The 20,216-nt window shown below is 39.0% G+C and overlaps 1 protein-coding gene across 22 annotated transcripts in view; it reads left to right on the plus strand.

Moving 5' to 3' along the window:
- CNTRL (centriolin) overlaps positions 1 to 20,216 on the plus strand; it is a 102,386-nt gene that overhangs the window by 74,621 nt on the left and 7,549 nt on the right. For 6 of the 22 annotated variants that reach the window (XM_063649877.1, XM_063649882.1, XM_063649879.1 and 3 more), the window contains 17 exons: positions 592 to 800; positions 2,824 to 3,016; positions 5,572 to 5,702; positions 5,842 to 5,982; positions 6,089 to 6,215; positions 6,957 to 7,121; positions 8,241 to 8,400; positions 9,639 to 9,731; positions 9,962 to 10,077; positions 10,160 to 10,377; positions 13,031 to 13,188; positions 14,201 to 14,274; positions 15,626 to 15,814; positions 16,222 to 16,447; positions 17,745 to 17,950; positions 19,286 to 19,330; positions 19,535 to 19,675. In XM_063649877.1, coding sequence (XP_063505947.1) covers positions 592 to 800; positions 2,824 to 3,016; positions 5,572 to 5,702; positions 5,842 to 5,982; positions 6,089 to 6,215; positions 6,957 to 7,121; positions 8,241 to 8,400; positions 9,639 to 9,731; positions 9,962 to 10,077; positions 10,160 to 10,377; positions 13,031 to 13,188; positions 14,201 to 14,274; positions 15,626 to 15,814; positions 16,222 to 16,447; positions 17,745 to 17,950; positions 19,286 to 19,330; positions 19,535 to 19,675 — 2,592 coding nt within the window. Of the gene's footprint in view, positions 1 to 591; positions 801 to 2,823; positions 3,017 to 5,571; positions 5,703 to 5,841; positions 5,983 to 6,088; positions 6,216 to 6,956; positions 7,122 to 8,240; positions 8,401 to 9,638; positions 9,732 to 9,961; positions 10,078 to 10,159; positions 10,378 to 13,030; positions 13,189 to 14,184; positions 14,275 to 15,625; positions 15,815 to 16,221; positions 16,448 to 17,744; positions 17,951 to 19,285; positions 19,331 to 19,534; positions 19,676 to 20,216 lie in introns of those variants that run through there. The other 16 variants (XM_063649881.1, XM_063649884.1, XM_054501265.2 and 13 more) reach the window with 13 other exon arrangements.

Genomic DNA, 20,216 nt, shown 5'->3' on the forward strand with positions numbered 1-20,216 from the left:
CTGTAGTAGTCACTCACATTCTCTTGCAGCTTTTCTTGCACATTGTAATTTGTAACAATTTCTTTCTATTCAGCATTTATCTATAATCTCTTAAACGGGTTCTTTTACTCTCCAAACTTACCTGGCTGTTTATATAATTTCTCAGGTGCACGTTTATACTTCCCTTCGTTTGCATATGTTACTTCTTCAGCCCAGGTCTTTCCCCTTCCATTTGTTCTTCAAAACCCAGGCAAAACACCTCTCCCTCTGGGCAGCCTTCTCAGAACTTTTCTCCCATGTGTCCAGAGGAGGGAGAGACTTCTGTCTATCTCTTCTGCTAGACCCCGAACTCTTTGGAGGCAGAGGTTATCCACAAGAGGCTTGGCAAATGTTTCTCAGTCATAGTCGGACTGTTTGAAAAATTAAAGTTTCTATTTGTCCATCAGTTTCATCCGTGACATTTAACTTTTTATACCAAAGTCTTAGAATCTACCATCATTTTTTGGGCCATTGATACCACTTTAACCACAGTTAATTTCAGCTTTTGGGAGGAAAGAGAGGAAACATCCTGTGATGTTTCAGCACTGCATTTTTTTCCCCGTCTTCATTCAGGAGAATGAAGTTTCTAGATTAGAAGACATAATGCAGCATTTAAAATCAAAGAAGCGGGAAGAACGGTGGATGAGAGCATCCAAGCGGCAGTCCGAGAAAGAAATGGAAGAACTGCATCATAATATTGATGATCTTTTGCAAGAGAAGAAAAGCTTAGAGCGTGAAGTAGAAGAATTACATAGAACTGTCCAGAAACGTCAACAGCAAAAGTAATTAATATATTTTTTATAATTCAGACAAATACGATATTGGTTCATTAATGCTGTCGAACAGAACTTTCTATAATCTTGGAATGTTCTTGATCTTCTGTCCACAACAGTAACCACTAGCTCAGTGTGGCTGTTGAGCACTTGAAATGTGGCTGATGGAGCTGAGGAACAGAATTTAATTTCAATTAATTTAATAGCCACATATTGAGTACCATATTGAGCAGTACAGGTCTGAGTTCTTTTGGCCAATAATACAAATCAGCTCTTCTTGTAGTCCCTCTTGGAGAGTGGTATAACCATTTCCCCTCTCCAGTTACCCTAGCTAAAAATACGGCAGGGGTTCTCAACTCTTTCTCTTCCGTTACTCTCCTATGCTTCCAGTTGTTCTCTAAATCCTGCTGACTCTGCATCCAGAGAGCTCTCAAACTGGTCCCTTTCTGTCATCTCCCCTTCTCTAGCTTTTAATTAGTCTCTTCCTAGCGATTGTAATAGTTTCCACACTGGCCTTCCATGTCTTCTCTCTTGGTCTATGCTGTATCTTGACACACTGCAAATCTGACTGTTCTACTTTCCCATGTGATTCTCATTCCCATCAGAATATACATGACCCTTCTCCATCTGAAATCCACCCGTCTTTTTCTTTTATCACAGTATTTGGTCTGGCTCACTACTTTCCTGTGGTTTCCCCAAACACCACATTTTCTCCTGCCTCTACACCTTTGCATGTACTGTCTTCTCCCTGCTGACCTCCTTGCCTAACTCCAGCTTGTCTTCAAAATAAAGGTCAGAGATCCCCTCTCTTTTTTTTCTCATTAAAAGCCTATTTCTTCTCAGGTGCCCACAATTCAAGGTTAGCAACCTTGGTCATAGCACTGTTCACACAATGTTCTGGGGAGCTCAGGAGCTCCTTGAAGGCAGTAGCTGGACCTCCATCTCTGTGTCCCAGTACCTGTCATAGGGTCACTTAGTGAATGCAGCATCTGTTGATTGGGTTAATTATGCAAAAGCCAATCTTTTGCAGTAGTCCATGAATTATGACAGTTCCCCAGTTTTTGTCATTTAACCCAGGCTGGCCCAGACCCCAGGGTGGTAGGGAGGCCTGCAGAGGACACAAGTAAGAAAGACGTGGTCACTGCCATCTAGCAGCAGACATGTGACTAATAGTCCTGGCAAGTGAAAGCAAGGGCCACACCTAAAAGATAGGGGCTAGATGTTTGAAAGTTAGGCAGATGGTTATATCTGTTATTTTTGTGGGTATACACATTGGGGAATGGAATTTTTTTACTTTGAGGTTTTTGGAGGGAGATGATAGGGTGGTAGGATTGCCACTTCTTTTCATAGTTATAAAAGTGTAATAAATACTATTCTAGGAAGTTTGGATAACACAAAAATGTTCCAAGAAGAAAGTAAAAATCATATGTATGCCTTCATTTAAAGAGAAAAAATCTGTTAAATGTTGAATTTATTTTCCTGTCATGCAGTCATACATAGATAATCTAATTTTCAAATAATTTCATCATGTTAGCCTTAAGATATTGAATTGTGTGTCACAGTTTTTGATGTGTCAAATGTTGTCACCAGAGTTTTACTTTGGCCGAATGGAATAAATCACAAAATCAGGTAGTCTTCAAGGGCAGCCTATGAACTGTCCTTGAAGGACAGTTTTGAGGGAATGGATGAATATTGTGGTAGTGGTTTGTTTTATTTTTATACCTCAAAAGAATAGAAGTATCAACATTTTCTTGGTCAAGTGCTGACAACACAATAATCTTTGTTGTTATATTTAAAAGGGCAAACAATTCATGTCATGCATTTTACATATTATGCATTTATTGCCAATAATAATTCCATGTTTAATAAGATGGTAAACCTAGACCTTGAACAGAATCAAATGTAGCAGTCTTTCTTATCTATTCTCATATAAAATTAGAAAATCATTGTAGATCTTTTTAGTAGTTAGGCTACAAGTATCTATATTGTCTACATTTAAAATTTTTTAATGGGTGTATATATTATTTTTTAGGGACTTCATTGATGGAAATTTTGAGAGTCTTATGACTGAACTAGAAATAGAAAAATCACTCAAACATCATGAAGATATTGTAGATGAAATTGAGTGCATTGAGAAGACTCTTCTGAAACGTCGCTCAGAGCTCAGGGAAGCTGACCGCCTCCTGGCAGAGGCTGAGAGTGAACTTTCATGCACTAAAGAAAAGGTATGTCTTGTTGTGGTTTGGGGTGTGAGCTCAATGTGGGTGAGTCAGCTTACTGTCCACCTGAAGGATTAGAAAGAGAATGTGTGTGATAAGAGGACAGTTGTCCAAGTCAGACAGCCACGTTCCAGGCTGGACTCTGTTAGTTAAGATGTGAGAATTTGTGCAAGTCATATAAGTCCCCTGGCTTTGCTTTTCTTATCTATAAATTCAGGCTAAGAATATGTAGGCTTTTCGGCATGGATTAAATTAAACAGCATATTTAAAATTCCTGAAGTTACTTAGTTCCTAGCACACCCCACCTCCTTATCCTGTGTGTATCTTTTATATTTAATTATTTGGGTTCTGCTACCTGTGTTTTTTAAATAGGTCAATCTTTATATTCTTATTAAGCTATAATGGACCTCACAAGTATTACTTTGGTCTTCAGGTTGATAATGATACAAAATATTTTTTGGTCAGAGATAATTTTCTTTTTTTTTTTGAGATGGAGTCTCGCTCTGTCACCCAGGCTAGAGTGGAGTGGCGCAATCTTGGCTCACTGCAACCTCCACCTCCCGGGTTCAAGCGATTCTCCTGCGTCAGCCTCCTGAGTAGAGACGGGGTTTCACCATGTTGGTCAGGCTGGTTTTGAACTCCTAACCTTGTGATCCTGCCTCAGCTTCCCAAAGTTCTGGGATTACAGGCGTGAGCCACTGCGCCTGGCCTGATAATATTCTTTAGACCATAACACAGAGGGAAATTGGGGAGAAAAAGGAGTTACCTTTTATTGAGCCACTGCTATGGCTACACATGGCCATTTTGTAAATGTTTCATTTAACCTTCCTGGCAATCCTGTAAGATGATGTTAGCTTGGTTTACTGATGTAGCTCAGAGAGGCTCATTACTGGCCCAGAGTCACATAGCCAAGGGCTCTTTTAGTTAGATGAGAATTCCAGGATGAAAAGAGTTCCTTACCCACATGAAACACCTCAAGAACTATTATTTATATTTTGCTATTTCAACATGAATCTATTTAAATTAAAAGCAGTCTATTACCTAGGAACTAAATCATTTATTAAAGAAATTCTGTGAGTAATTAAGAATGGAAAAAGTCCTCTTTTCAGATGAGCTGTTGCTTCTGTTATATGTTGAATTACTATGAGAGAAAATAGATGTGAGCAGAACTAGAGGAAAAAAATATCACTGGTATAATATATAATAAGACATATTATTTTGATGATATATCAAAATATCACTGGTATATTTTGATTATAAATTTTGGTATATTTTGGTTATATATTAATATATATAGGTATAGATATATAAAATCATCAAAAGAAAATTGATGGCAGTGGTAGTAGGCAGAGGTAGTAAGTGAACCAAGGCTGGTAAGTTCTTTCACCTTCATTCTCCCAAAATGACTCAGGGAGGCAGCTTGGTAAGAAGGAGGAGGAGAGAGAAAGTAGTGGCGTTTTGGAAGGAGTGTGCCAGACATGTTAAAACCTGACATAGAAGGAGACAAAAAACTATTTGGTGGCTTTTCTGGAATGCATAGGCAGTTTTGTCCAGTGCTTTGCTGGTGAAACTGACAGAAACAAGCTATCTGAAATGGAAAGACGTATGGTAAAATATGTAGCTCTCTGGGAGCTTGCCAACCCTTTTGCATCCACACAGATATTTAATAGACAAATTTAACATACGGACTCCTCTGGCTTTAGTACAATGGCAGACTTCAGTTTTTTTTTTTTGGCTGAAGGTGAGTCACTGCTCAACCAAGTGCAAACCACACTCTATTTTTGGAACTTTTGATGTCATTGTTTTAAGCATCTTATGTTAGGCAGAAAAAGAAACCAAGTTGATTAAAAAAAAATTGTGTTTTTACCAAATCTTATATAGGAAGATTTTAAACATTTGCAAAGTATTTAATGTTTGTGTTTGTCAGCCATAATTACATTATCACCAGATCAATGCATTTTTACTTCACTTGATAATAACTATAGAGTGCAGCAAGAATTTCTGTGTGGAGGGAATCTTGGTAAAATCACTTCATTCCCACTTAGTTGGGTAGATAGTTTTAATATTTAAAATGCTATAATAGTATTACAGATTATTTTGAAATAAAAAGCATCTTTAGTTCCACTACTTTCAAATGACTATTTATTTTTATATAGTCTTTCTGTCTTTGTTGACACATGTAGTTTTACATAGTTGCTCTCACAGTGCTTATACCATTTTAAATTTATTTTTCTCAGCCAACATAATATCATTAATATTCTTCCATGTTGCTACATTATCATCTGATTATTTTAAAGGCTGCACAGTATTCCACTTTTTTAATGCATTATCACTTAGCCTATTATTATTTGTCAGGTCTTATATTATTATACATTGAGCATTTTAATGTAGTAGTTCTCTGCTTCTGAATTATTTACCGAGAATTAGAGTTACAGTGAATGGACATTTTTATGTCTTTCTGTATCATCTTCTTTTCCAAAAGTGCTGTACTGGTTTACATGGCCAATAGCTGTGAGTGAGTATTGTAACTGAATGGCTTTTAATGACAGTTTCTTTTCTAGACAAAAAATGCTGTTGAAAAGTTCACTGATGCCAAGAGAAGTTTATTGCAAACTGAGTCAGATGCCGAGGAATTAGAAAGGAGAGCTCAGGAAACTGCTGTTAACCTTGTCAAAGCTGATCAGCAGCTAAGGTAGGTGGATTCCCTAAGCCGTTGATGTATACATTGAGATGAATGAAAAGTTTGCTTCTAAGGGGATAATAATTGGTTTATGATAAATAATGCATGGCAAGTCTACAGGACCTGGGGGGAATAAAGCAATGTGCTTTAGATTGCTGCAGGCTGATGCAAAGGATTTGGAGCAGCACAAAATCAAGCAAGAAGAAATCTTGAAAGAAATAAACAAAATTGTAGCAGCAAAAGACTCAGACTTCCAATGTTTAAGCAAGAAGAAGGAAAAACTGACAGAAGAGTAAGTAAGGCCTCTCTCTGTAGGGCTACAAGGAGTTTGTGCTGGAAGACAGCTCTGGGGTTCCGAGTCCCTTAGGATCTGCTCTAGTGTTGCTCGTGCTTTGTAGGCTTCAGAAACTGCAGAAAGACATCGAGATGGCAGAACGCAATGAGGATCACCACCTACAGGTCCTTAAAGAATCTGAGGTGCTCCTTCAGGCCAAAAGAGCCGAGCTGGAAAAGCTGAAAAGCCAGGTATGGCAATAGACGCCTTGAAAAAACAACTGACACAGCACTTTATGATTATAAAAGTAATACATGTTTAATTGTAGAAAAGAATAAATGAGGCTATGTATTATAGTTGTTAAGCATAAAGTCTGAACTAAATTTGAATCCCAACTCAATACAATATTTTTGAATAAAAAAACTGAGTCTCAGAACATGGTATACTCTATGAGATCATTTCTGTTAAATGCCTTTATGAACACTTATGGTTGTATTTTTAGTCAATACCAAAGTACAAAAGTGGTCATCTGATAAGGGGGGATTTTGAGTATTTTCTGTTTTCTTCCTTTTGCATATCTGCATGGTCTTCTCTTTTTTTGTAAACAAATATGTATTGTCTTTAAAATTGCAACGAATTTTTAATTTTAAAAATGAATACATTTTAAAAATCTCTGACTAACTTCCATCACCAAGGATGTCAAAATGGAATTAGGGTATAAAAATAAAAGTTCTTGGAAAACTATAACCTGAGGGATAATCATGATTATCATATTGCTCTTACTGTGATCACTGTGATTTGAGTGGTTTTAAGTATGTGAGCTCAAGGTTTTCATTTGGCATTTCACCCTTGCACTCCTTGCCTGGCTTTTCTGACTCTTGGGGGCTAGGATATTAGCTCCTGATTTTACCTCACAACTAAATTATCTCCAGGTTAGCACTGAGGGCTGTATGGCCTTTGTCAAACTTACTCTTCCCTTTTCTTTAATACAGGTGACAAGTCAGCAGCAGGAGATGGCTGTCTTGGACAGGCATTTAGGGCATAAAAAGGAGGAGCTGCATCTACTCCAAGGAAGCATGGTCCAGGCAAAAGCTGACCTCCAGGAAGCTCTGAGACTGGGAGAGACTGAAGTAACTGAGAAGTGCAATCACATTAGGGTGTGCTTTTTATTAGGGTTTTCTGAAGAGTCGTAGGACAGTGCTATAGGTTTACTTTGATGTATTTTCATTGCTTCTCCCCAAATGAAAATATAAATTCCTGAAATCTTGCCTCCTCTGTAAAATCAATTTGGTGTTGTTACGTATCCATGCAGTGGCTGTCATGTGTAGTTCCCCCTCTGTCGTTTTCTGGATATGCTCAAAGTTCTCCTGCCCCTGTACCTTTCTCATACCATTTCTTCTTCAGGAATTCCCTTTCTCCCCTATCACTAGCCAGATCCCACCTGTTTCTCATGGCGCAGCTTCATGCCACCTCCTCTTAGAAAACTTCTGGCCGGGTACAGTGGCTCACATCTGTAATCTCAGCACTTTGGGAGACCAAGGCGGGCGGATCACGAGGTTAAGAGATTGAGACCATCCTGGCCAACATGGTGAAACCCCATCTCTACTAAAAATACAAAAATTAGCCAGGCATGGTGGCATGCGCCTGTAATCCTAGCTACTCGGGAGACTGAGATAGGAGAATTGCTCGAACTCGGGAGGTGGTGGTTGCAGTGAGCCGAGATTGCACCACGGCACTCTTGAACCCAGGAGGCGGAGGTTGCAGTGAGCCGAGATCGCGCCACTGCACCCTGGCTGGTGACAGAGTGAGACTCAATTTCAAAAAAAAAAAAAGAAAACTTATCTGACCTTTTTCTTTCTCCTGGAAGAAGGAGTTTACTTCTTTTGAGTTTAGAAACACTCTATCTGCATGTTTCCTAGGGCATGAAGGCCTAGCCTTTTGTGATCATGTTTATGTTCCCTGCCTTACCACTCAACAAGGTACTAAGCCCCTCCAGAGCAGGAGCCATGTCTCAGTCAGGCTTTTCTCTCTATAGCACATTGCTTTGCTTACGGTAATGTTGCAAATATATTTAGATGAAGAGAATATGTTACTTTCTTCTATTATATAGAAATAGGTTTCTGTAAAATATAATGCTGTTCTTGACATAAAAGGCAAAAATGAGCTTGTTTCCAAATTAGAATTTCTATGAAATAAAACAATAAATAACAGAACTTATTTTGAAGTAATTTTCATTTACAGTCACAGGAGGGAATAACTTTTTTTTTCAAACACAGGAAGTAAAATCTCTTCTGGAAGAACTGAGTTTTCAGAAAGGAGAACTAAACGTTCAGATTAGTGAAAGAAAAACTCAACTTACACTTATAAAGCAGGAAATTGAAAAAGAGGAAGAAAATCTTCAGGTTGTTTTAAGGCAGATGTCTAAACATAAAACCGGTAAGTTTAAAGGAAAACAATCATACAAAGTTTGAGGTTGGAAATGTGTGTATTACAAGTCACAGAAAAAATAACAAATGGCCAAAGAAACTTTAAAGTTTAGCCTTACTACTAATAAGCAAAGCAAGCAGGTTATAAAAGGAATATGATGTTATTTTCTGCCATTTTAATTGATAAACTTTATTTAAAAGCAAAATAATCATGCTCATTGCTGATCAGAGTGTGCTGAAAGAAGAGCACTCACAGTCTTATCAATTGAGGTATAAACTGGAACAATCTCCCAGTGTTTCAAGACTCTTAAAATTCACACCCGTTGAACCAGTCAGCCCATTTCTACTCCTCCAGAAAGGGCAAGTATGTACATCGCAGCAATATTTATAATGACAAAATTTGGAAACAGGCTGGGTGTGGTGGTTCATGTGTATAATCCCAGCTCTTTGGGAGGCTGAGGCAAGAGGATTGCTTGAGCCCAGGAGTTCAAAACTACCTGGGCAATGTATGAGACCCCATCTCTACAAAAATATTCAAAAACTAGCGACGCACATTAATGTGCACCTATAGTCCCAGCTATTCAGAAGGCCAAGCAGGGAGGATCCCTTGAGCTCAGGAGGTCAAGGCTGCAGTGAGCTATGATTATGCCACTATGCTTCAGCCTGGGAAACAGAGGAAGACCCTGTTCCACTGCACCCCCCAAAAAATTGGAAACAGATGACCAATTTAAAAGCCATATTTTTAACCTTTAATGACATGCAAACATGCCCATGAGAATGAAAAAAAGTAGGTAAACAATGAATATGGAGCACAGTCCCAGTTTATTTTAAAATATGTGAGAGTGTGTGTGTGCGCGTGCACGCGTGCATGCGTGCACGCGCACACACATGCATTCTTAGAAGGAAATACATCAAAATGCTATTGTAATAGTGATTTGGGGTGGTGAAATAATGGTGGGTTTTCTTTTTTTTCTCTTATGCTTTTTTTTGTATTTTCCAGCTTTTCTACAGTAAGCAAATATCTCTATAATCAAAAAAAGTTAATATTTAAATATCTGTATTTCAAAGGCCAAAAAATTGTTATATAAATCTCAGTCTGTATTTCAAAGTATTTTTAATTTATTTTGATCAATTTTATATAAAATGCTTTTAGTTGATTCTTTTATGTAGAAGCAAATGCTTTGGAACCAGATCTTTGTTAATTAAATGTTTTTGTTAAAATGTTTGTCTGTTTATTTATTTATATAGAGATGGGATCTTGCTCTGTCAACCAGGCTAGTCTCAAACTCCTGGGCTCAAGCAATCCTTACACCTCAGCCTGCCAAATGGCTGGGATTACAGGTGCGTGCTGCTGCACCTGGCTTGTTAAAATGTTTTTAATAAATTAAATAGTATTTAATGATACTTTTAGAGAATTTTTTATTAAAAATAAAATTAGCACGATTAATTCAGCTCAACAAAATTTTTAAAATTATCTTGTATTAGTCAATAACATTGTTTTCTGTTTCATTTTGTAAATGTTTTCCAAGTTCATTTAATATCATGGACCATGCTTTTTTTCTATCCCTTAGAACTAAAGAATATTCTGGACATGTTGCAACTTGAAAACAATGAGCTACAAGGTTTGAAGCTACAACATGACCAAAGGGTAGCTGAATTAGAGAAGACTCAGGTGGCAGTGCTAGAGGTAATGAACAAAGCCAATGTACCCTTAAGAAACTGAAGTCTTTCTCATTTAAGATGTTTGAGTCCTCTTTTATCTGATTTAGGAGAAACTGGAGTTAGAGAATTTGCAGCAGATAGCCCAGCAGCAGAAAGGGGAAATAGAGTGGCAGAAGCAGCTCCTCGAGAGGGATAAACGAGAAACAGAACGAATGACTGCTGAGTCCCGAGCTTTACAATCGTGTGTTGAGTGTTTGAGCAAAGAAAAGGAAGATCTCCAAGAGAAATGTGACATTTGGGAAAAAAAGTTGGCACAAACCAAAAGGTGAGAGCAAGAACAAATAAGCTTGCAAGATCACTTCTTCAGGCCAAAGCATTATAAACACGCTATAAAAAATTTGGAAAATAGAGAAAAGGATAAAATACACCACAAACTTGGTATCATAATACATTTTGCCAGTTGCATTTTTTGGAGAATTTCCTTCTAGCTTTTTTTTTTTTCCCTCAAAAGCATTTTTTTAAAATCTATTTTGGTTTTTTTAAGTAAAATAATACATGCTGGAAATAAATGGAGATATATATCTTGTTCATGGACCAGAAGACAACATTGTGAAAGATTTAGTTCTCTTCAAATTGATCTCTAGATTCAAAACAGTTACAATTAAAATCTCAATAGCCTTTCCTTGTGGAAACTGACAAGCTGGTTCTAAAATTATATGAATCTAGAATCAAATTATTCTAAGACCTAGAATAGAATTTATACAATTTTTTAGGTATGACACCAAAACAACTTTTAGAAAGTAGAACAAAAATTTATGACTAACACTACCTGATTGTAACACTTTTATAAACCTGTAGTAATCAAAACACTGTGGTATTAGTATAAAGATAAACACATAGATCAATGGAACAGAATAGAAAGTCTAGAAATAAACTGACATATATGTGAACAACTGATTTTGATAAAGATAACAAAGGCATCTTTTTCAGTAGAGAAAAGATGGTCTTTTAGAAAAATGTTTGCTGAAACAGTTGGATATACAAAACCAAAAAAAGAACCTCAATTCATACCTCACTATGTATAATATATAAATATTAATTTAAAATGAGGCCAGGCACGATGGCTCATGCCAGTAATCCCAGCATTTTGGGAGGCCAAGGCAGGAGGATCATTTGAGCCCAGGAGTTTGAGACCAGCCTAAGCAACATAGAAAGATCCTGTCTCTGCCAAAAAAAAAAAATTAAAAATAGCCAGGTTGGGAAGCTGAGGTGGGAGAATTGTTTGAGCCAAGGAGATCGAGGCTGCAGTGAGCCATGATGACACCATTACACTCCAGCCAGGGTAACAGAGTGAGACCCTGTTTCAAAAATATATATATATACATATTTATTTTTATATTTATATATAGGACCATAAATATATATGTAAAACCTAAATATAAAACTTCTAGAAGAAAACATAAAACATAGCAGAAAACTTTTGTGACCTTGGAGTGGGCAAAAATTCTTGGTATGACACCAAAAGCATTATCCATAAAATAATAAATTGATAAAATTAGACTTCAAAATTTAAAACATCTCCTCAAAAGACACAAGGTAATGAAAAGATACGTCACAGGTTGGGAAAAAAATATTTGCAACCCATGTATCTGATAAAGGACTTGTATTCAGAATACATATATAAGGAGCTCTCAAAACTCAATAAGAAGACAACCCAATTATTTAAATGGGCAAAAGATTTGAACAGACATTTCATTACAGAAGATAAATGGATGGCAAATAAGTACATGAAAAGATACACAGGATAATTCATCATTAGGGAAATGCAAATTAAAACCACAGTGAGATATCACTACACACTTATTAGAACAACAACCATACCAAATGTTAATATTAACCAGGAACTTTCTTTTTTTTTTTTGAGATGGAGTCTCGCTCTGTTGCCCAGGCTGGAGTGCAGTGGTGCTATGTTGGCTCACTGCAAGCTCCACCTTCCGGGTTCACGCCATTCTCCTGCCTCAGCCTCTGGAGTAGCTGGGACTACAGGCACCCGTCACCACGCCTGGCTAATTTTTTGTATTTTTAGTAGAGACAGGGTTTCACCGTGTTAGCCAGGATGGTGTCGATGTCCTGACCTCGTGATCCACCCGCCTCGGCCTCCCAAAGTGCTGGGATTACAGGCATGAGCCACCGCATCCGGCCGGAACTGTCATATATGATTGAGGGGCATGTAAAATGGTATTAAGTAACTGTTAAACTTTGGGAGACAGTTTAACAGTTTAGAAATCAAACATACACCAAGCGGAAGATCTAGCCATTCCACTCCTAGGTATTATATTTATTCAAGAGAAATGAAAGCATATTTCTACACAGTATATATGCTAATGTTCATGACAGCCTTATTTGTAATAGCCAAAAACTAGAAATGACCCAAATTGTCTATCACCTGATAAATAGATAAACAAATTGTGGTATATCCACACTGTAGAATACTACTCAGCAATAAGAAGGGAATGAAGTATTGATATACACAACATGGATGAATCTCAAAGTAACTACGTTGAGTGAAAGAAGCCAGACCAAAAGCAAGTCCACACTGTATGACTCCCTTTATGTACTACAATACATGCTCATGCGTGTCTGCTATATGGACAGATCCTACTGTACACACAATTGTTTTCTACTCTTTGGATTGTCACAGCTCCATTTTTATCAGATTTTTGGAATTCTGAATGTTATCCATGTTTTTAATCCATGATTTTTATAAAACTTCAATTTAGTGAGTCAGTTTTTGAAAAAAGTCTCCACTTAGAAAGCTGATAATAAGATTCTGAAAATGAGTTGAGTCTTGAATTTTGTGAAGATTTATAATCATTTATACTTTCCATAACTGTATGTTGTGAAAGGATAACACTGTTCCTCAGTTATCTCCTTTGTGTGCTTGTATATTTGACAGTCTGACTTATTCTCTGTGGTAGGGTTTTAGCAGCAGCAGAAGAAAATAGCAAAATGGAGCAATCAAACTTAGAAAAGTTGGAATTGAATGTCAGAAAACTGCAGCAGGAACTAGACCAACTAAACAGAGACAAGTTGTCACTGCATAACGACATTTCAGCAATGCAACAGCAGCTCCAAGGTATAAGGCAGCAAAACAGTGAAAGTGTGTGATTTCCTTGCCCTTCATTAGATTCTTTGATTTTTCTTATGACAGAAGTAATTCCTGCTAATGAGCATGGAGTTTCTTTCTAAAATTAGATTGTGGTAATGGTTGCACAACTCAGAATATACTAAAAGCCTTTGAATTGTAGACTTTAAATAGGACATGATATGTGAATTTTATCTCAATAAAGTCAGTTTTTAAAAAAAAAAAACCTAATTCATGTTCCTTAGAGAACAATTTTAAAACATAGCAAAAAGAAATAAAAATTGCTGTTGACCTCACTCCTCATAGATTCCTAGTAACAGTTTGGTGAATATCCTTCCAGATTTTTCCAAGGGGTGTGTATCTAGTTTGAAAAACAAAAACAAAGATGTAAATAATGAAGATTTTAAAATTACCAAATGTTTATAAATATGATTATTTAGAAGAAATTGCTGAGTAATTCTAGCTAATAATATACTTGTTGAACATTTTTTATGTCCTTGGTATTTCATTTTCTCACTTAATCCTCATAACATTTTTATGAGATAAAAATTATTTTACTCATTTGTAAACAAGGAAACTGAAGCTTAGTTTTCTTGTGACTGCTTAAATGAGAAGTGACTTGCTAGAGGTCACATAGCTAGTAACTGACAAAGCCAATATAGATATAAAATTTATTCCCAAATTGCCTTTCTGAAAGGTTAAGTTTCTATTTCTACCAGCAATGCAGAAGGTAGCTGTTTTTAAACACCTAACATTAAGTATTATCTGTAATTTTTTCATTGTGAGATTTTGAACATGAAAATCTTTAAAAACCTGAGCTCCAAGCCCAAATCTGGATTGTGCATGTAACTCTCTTTTGGCCTTTAATGAGATAGTGTGGCATAGTCATATATGTAACAGAAGTAAGCTTAAAACAACTTCTCTACTTTTTGGGAATGCTAATGGGAATCTGTACAGTAAATACGTATGTATTTCTTATTTCATGAGAATGTCATTTCTGTAGAAAAACGAGAAGCAGTAAACTCACTGCAGGAGGAACTAGCTAATGTCCAAGACCATTTGAACCTAGCAAAACAGGTAAGGTTAACAAATGTAATATTCTAGTAGTATACTGAGGGTATGCAAACCATTGGTTTAAATAACAAAGAAATCAAGTAGGCTGGTTCCTCTTCACAACAGCAGATACCATAGGGCCATTTATGTAACATAACCATCACATAAATAAAAGTTTTGGTGGCGGGCAGTGGTTTGCTAATTCATTTTAGCCTTAGAACTCTTGATACAAACAAAGTTTTACTCAAAGCTAGTAAGTAGGGTGGTGGCTAGACCAGAGCCCAGCAGCAGTCTCTCAGCAGCCCTTCTTGGGGCTTCAGGGACCAGATGGGCCATCTCTAATCCATGACACAGATGAGGCCTCTAAAGGCTGGGCTTAGATTTGATTACTCCTTGAGCCATAGAGTACCCGCCAGATCTGGGCCTCTATCTTGTCAGATATTGAATATAGCAGATTTTTGACCCTCGTACTTCTAATGATTTTCTTAAAGGTAATTCAGTGTTGTCCTGTGAGACTAGTGCTGTAATTCAAAGCACTTCAAGCAAGTTCTAGACCTCAGTTTCTATTATGTAAATTAAGAGTTATGCCAGGTGCAGTGGCTCACACCTGTAATCCCAGCACTTTGGGAGGCCAAGGCGGGCAGATCACCTGAAGTCGGGAGTTCAAGACCAGCCTGACCAACATGGAGAAACCCCATCTCTACTAAAAATACAAAATTAGCCAGGCGTGGTGGCGCGTGCCTGTAATCCCAGCTACTCGGGAGGCTGAGGCAGGAGAATCGCTTGAACCCGAGAGGCGGAGGTGGCTGTGAGCTGAGATTGCACCATTGTACTCCAGCCTGGGCAACAAGAGCAAAGCTCTATCTCAAAAAAAAAAAAAAAAAAGTTAACATTAGACACAGGCTGGGTATGGTGGCTTACGCCTGTAATCCCAGCACTTTGGGAGGCCAAGGCAGGTGGATCACTTGAGCCCAGGAGTTCGAGATCAGCCTGGCCAACATGATGAAACCCCGTCTCTATGAAAAAGACAAAAAATTAGCTGGGTATGGTGGCATGTGCCTGTAGTCCCAGCTACTCGAGAGGCTGAGATGGGAGGATTGCTTGAACCTGGGAGGCAGAGGTTGCAGTGAGCCGAGATCATGCCACTGCACTCCAGCCTTGGCAACAGAGCAAGACAGACAAAAAAAAAAAAAAAAAAAAAAAAAGTTGGATTAGACATCTAAATTCTCTTGTACCTGTAAGTTTATTGAGATAATAAAGGAAATAAACTTTTATGCCTCTCGTTCTGTCAGACTTAGTAGATACTGGATTGGCACTGGCCACCTCTAATCAAGATGGCTTTATTAGTAGTTTCCACTTGTTCTTTCACCTAAAGGACCTGCTTCACACCACCAAGCATCAGGATGTATTGCTCAGTGAGCAGACCCGACTCCAGAAGGACATCAGTGAATGGGCAAATAGGTTTGAAGACTGTCAGAAAGAAGAGGAGACAAAACAACAACAACTTCAAGTGCTTCAGAATGAGATTGAAGAAAACAAGCTCAAACTAGTCCAACAAGAAATGGTACTACACGTTTATGATTTTACGTAAGAAAAGCACTTTGTGGCTTTTTTTTCCCTGGTAGAAGACTGCTGAGAAATATCCCCCATGGGACTATGTGTCGCTTAACTGTCCTGTGTAGCCATGGGTAGCGTTTATACCAACTATGTGACTCTCTTACAGACCTTTAACGATCATAGAATATCGGTCCTGTAAAGATACTTAGCAGCCACGTGCCATTTGCTGCTTGAATCCCCTCCTCACATGCTGGCCAGATAGCTTCCCAAGCCCTCTTGATCACCTCTGTAATGGAATTGTCCCTGTGGGCTGTCTTCTACTTTCTTTTCAACTGGAACCTGTCTCATGTCCCTGCAGGTTCTCAGGGACACTATTTGTTGTTTTATGACTAATCAAGATTATTCTTTATTAAGATGTTTCAGAGACTCCAGAAAGAGAGAGAAAGTGAAGAAAGCAAATTAGAAACCAGTAAAGTGACACTGAAGGAGCAACAGCACCAGCTGGAAAAGGAATTAACAGACCAGAAAAGCAAACTGGACCAAGTGCTCTCAAAGGTGCTGGCGGCTGAAGAGCGTGTTAGGACTCTGCAGGAAGAGGAGAGGTGGGGTGAGAGCCTGGAGAAGACGCTCTCCCAAACTAGTATGTATTCTGGAACTTCTCACTGGGAGATGGGGTATGGGTTGGCTCTGCTGGTTGTCTTGCAAAAGTATTTAAAGAGATTTAGACCCCAGCCAGAGCCCAGGAGAGGAGGCAGGAGAAATAAAGCAGGAGGTATGATAGCCCTGTGAAAGATGAGGAAGCAGGTTCGGAGAAGAGATACAATCCTGAGACTGACCAGCAAGTCCTTCCTTGCTCGTATTGTCTCCTTTGAGAATGCCATCTCAAGAAAGTGGAACATTCACGTGAATAATTGCCAAAAGATACTCTTAAAGTATATTACCTATGAGCTTTGGGAATAATGATCTACTTCATTTCAAGTGTCAAAAAAATCATATTAACAGTTCTTCTGTCCAGATTTGGCATAGTGAATGGTACCAGAATACAGGTGTTTGCTTTTAGGTCAGTTTATTCTCTCTTGAACCATATATAAATGAAGTTGACATGGGAATCCAGGGTAAATGATTGTTCTCACATCAGTAAATGGTTTTTCTCTTTCTTAGGCTCCAGGGTTTAATAATGCTTGGAAAATGTTGTGGGCTTGGGGATCTGAAAGGGTTATTATTCCTTTTTCCCTGGGAACTCTTGATATACCCAGACCCAATCATTTCATTATGAAAATGAAACTTAAAAAAATATGTCGAGTTCTGATCATGCCAGAGTTGTTGAAAAGTAAAATCTGGGCAGGGTGCTCCTCTAAATAGGGTGATAAGAAAAATATTTTTTAAATGTCACTTTTATTTCGTAAGCATTATCTGTTGAGTACTCACTATGTACCAGGCGTTTGCATACATGATTCCAATTGAACATCAGGAAATGTATTCCTCATCTATAAAATGGGGCTCATGCCAGTGTAGGAGCCAGCTCCAAATCCTGTGCACTTTCCACTGCACTGCCTCCTGTGGAAGGAAGTAGTACTGGTGTGTCTCTTTATGAAAATCAATGTTTATAAAAAACATTTCAGCTGTTCCACACACTTCAGGATTGGTGCTGGGTTTCCTCTCACTGGTCTCAAAGACTTGAAAGAGAAGATAGTAGCTATCTGTCACTCTGGGATCAGGCCCTCCAGGAACCAGTTACTTCAAAAGGCACCCTTATCTGGGTCTTTTTCTGGGCCTTTGGTGTGGGTCAGGGTAGGCTTGTACGACTTTGTAATAATGGAGGAAAGCACCTGCATGGGTAGCATATCACCATTATGGATCTGCCACAAGGGAAGGAGAGCTCTGCCCACAGCTGGTTCGGGGTCTTTGGCTAAAGCTACTGAAAATGCTCATTTCAGAACGGCAGCTTTCAGAAAGGGAGCAGCAATTGGTGGAGAAGTCAGGTGAGCTGTTGGCCCTCCAGAAAGAGGCAGATTCTATGAGGGCAGACTTCAGCCTCCTGCGGAACCAGTTCTTGACAGAAAGAAAGAAAGCTGAGAAGCAGGTGGCCAGCCTGAAGGAAGCACTTAAGATCCAGCGGAGCCAGCTGGAGAAAAACCTTCTTGTGAGTACCTGCTGCCGTGGCAGTTTGTGAGGAAATGATAAATTTAAAATTTTAAACTGCAACACCACTTCAACATAGAGAAAATAAATTACCCATCAACCCAGTCCTGAACCCAGCTGTTGTTATTGGTGTATTTATGCATCATTTGTCCTTGAAGCTGATGGTAAGTTTTACCTGGGACGGGTGCAGCCTCAATGGAGCTCTGGCTGGCTGGGGAGACTGTCGTGTGAACAGCCATTATCAGCACAAAGTAGAGAGCATGTTCTGCCAGCAAGCCTCAGTTTACACCTCCACTGGCAGGGAGGAGGGAGTGTTGAAGAAGCCTTCTCTAGACGGTTTTTTTTTAAGATGGCATCTTGCTTTGTCTCCCAGGCTAGATTGAGTGGCGCGATCTCAGCTCACTGCAGCCTCTGCTTCCCGGGTTCAAGTGATTCTCATGCCTCAGCCTAGCTGGGACTACAGGTGTGTGCCACCACGCCCAACTAATTTTTGTATTTTTAGTAGAGATGGGGTTTCACCAGGTTGACCAGGCTAGTCCTGAACTCCTGACCTCAGGTGATCCACCTGCCTCAGCCTCCCAAGGGTGCTGGGATTACAGGCATGAGCTACCGTGCCCGGCTCATAGACAGTTTATTTTTATTTTTATTTTTAAGACAGAGTCTTGCTCTGTCGCCCAGTCTGGAGTGCAGTGGCATGATCTCAGTTCACTGCAACCTCCACCTCCCAGGTTCAAGCCATTCTCCTGTCTCAGCTTCCTGAGTATCTGGAATTACAGGCACGTGCCACCATGCCTGGCTAATTTTTGTATTTTTAGTAGAGACGGGGTTCACCATGTTGGCTGGGCTGGTCTCGCACTCCTGACCTTGTGATCTGCACGCCTTGGCCTCCCAAAGTGCTGGGATTACAGGCGTGAGCCACTGCGCCCGGCCAGTTTTATTACACTGCTGTAGTCAGTGCCTACAAATTTTTCTCATTCTGCCCTTTTTGGCCAACATTAGCTTTAATCATTATCCTAAAACCAGGAAGCTCAATCTACCATGCTTTCATCCTTGAAATAAATTTGGGAAGTGACACTCAGGTCAGAATAATTTATGGTGGATGGAGACAGGTGAGCAGCAATGGAACTGTCAAGGGGGTGGATTTTTCCACTACCCTTTGGAGGGGTTAGTGGAGCCCTGTTGTATGAAAGGAACTTTTAAACCATGTGTGTCTCTCAAAGGGGATACACTTATAACTAGTGATAGGCAGATCATCATAAAGATGGAATATAGATGTCTAAAATTTAATCCTACCAGTAACCCTGTGATGACGGGTATTATTATTCTCATTTTACAGACAATTAATGAAGACTCAGAAAGGGATAGTAGCTTATTATCAAAGGTAATGCTAACAGACTCTGATGTGTATATACTTCCAGCTGTATTTGATCTGCCCATGAAAGGCAGATAGAATTATCCCCATTTGACAGCTAGAGAAGCTGAGGCCCAGAAGGGGAATGAAGTTATAGAGCTAGTGAGTGTGTAAGCCAGCAAACCACACCTCCACGTGTTAGATCGCAGAGCTATTTTCTTCCTCCTGTGCTAGGAGCAAAAACAGGAGAACAGCTGCATGCAAAAGGAAATGGCAACAATTGAACTGGTAGCCCAGGACAACCATGAGCGGGCCAGGCGCCTGATGAAGGAGCTCAACCAGATGCAGTATGAGTACACGGAGCTCAAGAAACAGGTGTGTGCCCAGGAAGCCCAGCTGGCCAGCCTGGGGAGAGAGGACTCACTGAGCTCAGGCAGATTGTATTGTTTTTAATATCCCTTCTATAGTAGTATAGAAAAACTGATAAGAATGTTCTTTAAGTCAAATCTGGTTTTTTAGCCTTAAAATTTAGAAATGCACCTTGACTATTTAAAATATACTTATAAAATTCTCTTAAATTTGACAAGCTCTTAAAATGTTAGTTTTTCAAGGAAAAAAGGTAATTCTTGAGCATCATATTTCATGTCCCAAAGAACTATGTTGAAATGTTAGATTTTATGCCATAAACAACTCTATAGGAGCCAAAACCTCCCCTAACCCTTGAGCAAGAAAAGATGGTCCAGGGGGAAACCTTTGATATCACATAATGTAGCCAGGCAGAGAGTATTAAACCAGTCCATGCCTGGACTGGTAGAGTCTCTAATCCTTGATATCTCTGGTGTCCTTTAGAGCATCTGGGCCATCCTTGAACTCTAGTCGGGCTGCTGTGGCCACTCATTTGGCCCTGCTATACTTA

The sequence above is a fragment of the Pongo pygmaeus genome, chromosome 13 (genome assembly GCF_028885625.2).
Source record: "Pongo pygmaeus isolate AG05252 chromosome 13, NHGRI_mPonPyg2-v2.0_pri, whole genome shotgun sequence".
Lineage (NCBI taxonomy): Eukaryota > Metazoa > Chordata > Mammalia > Primates > Hominidae > Pongo > Pongo pygmaeus.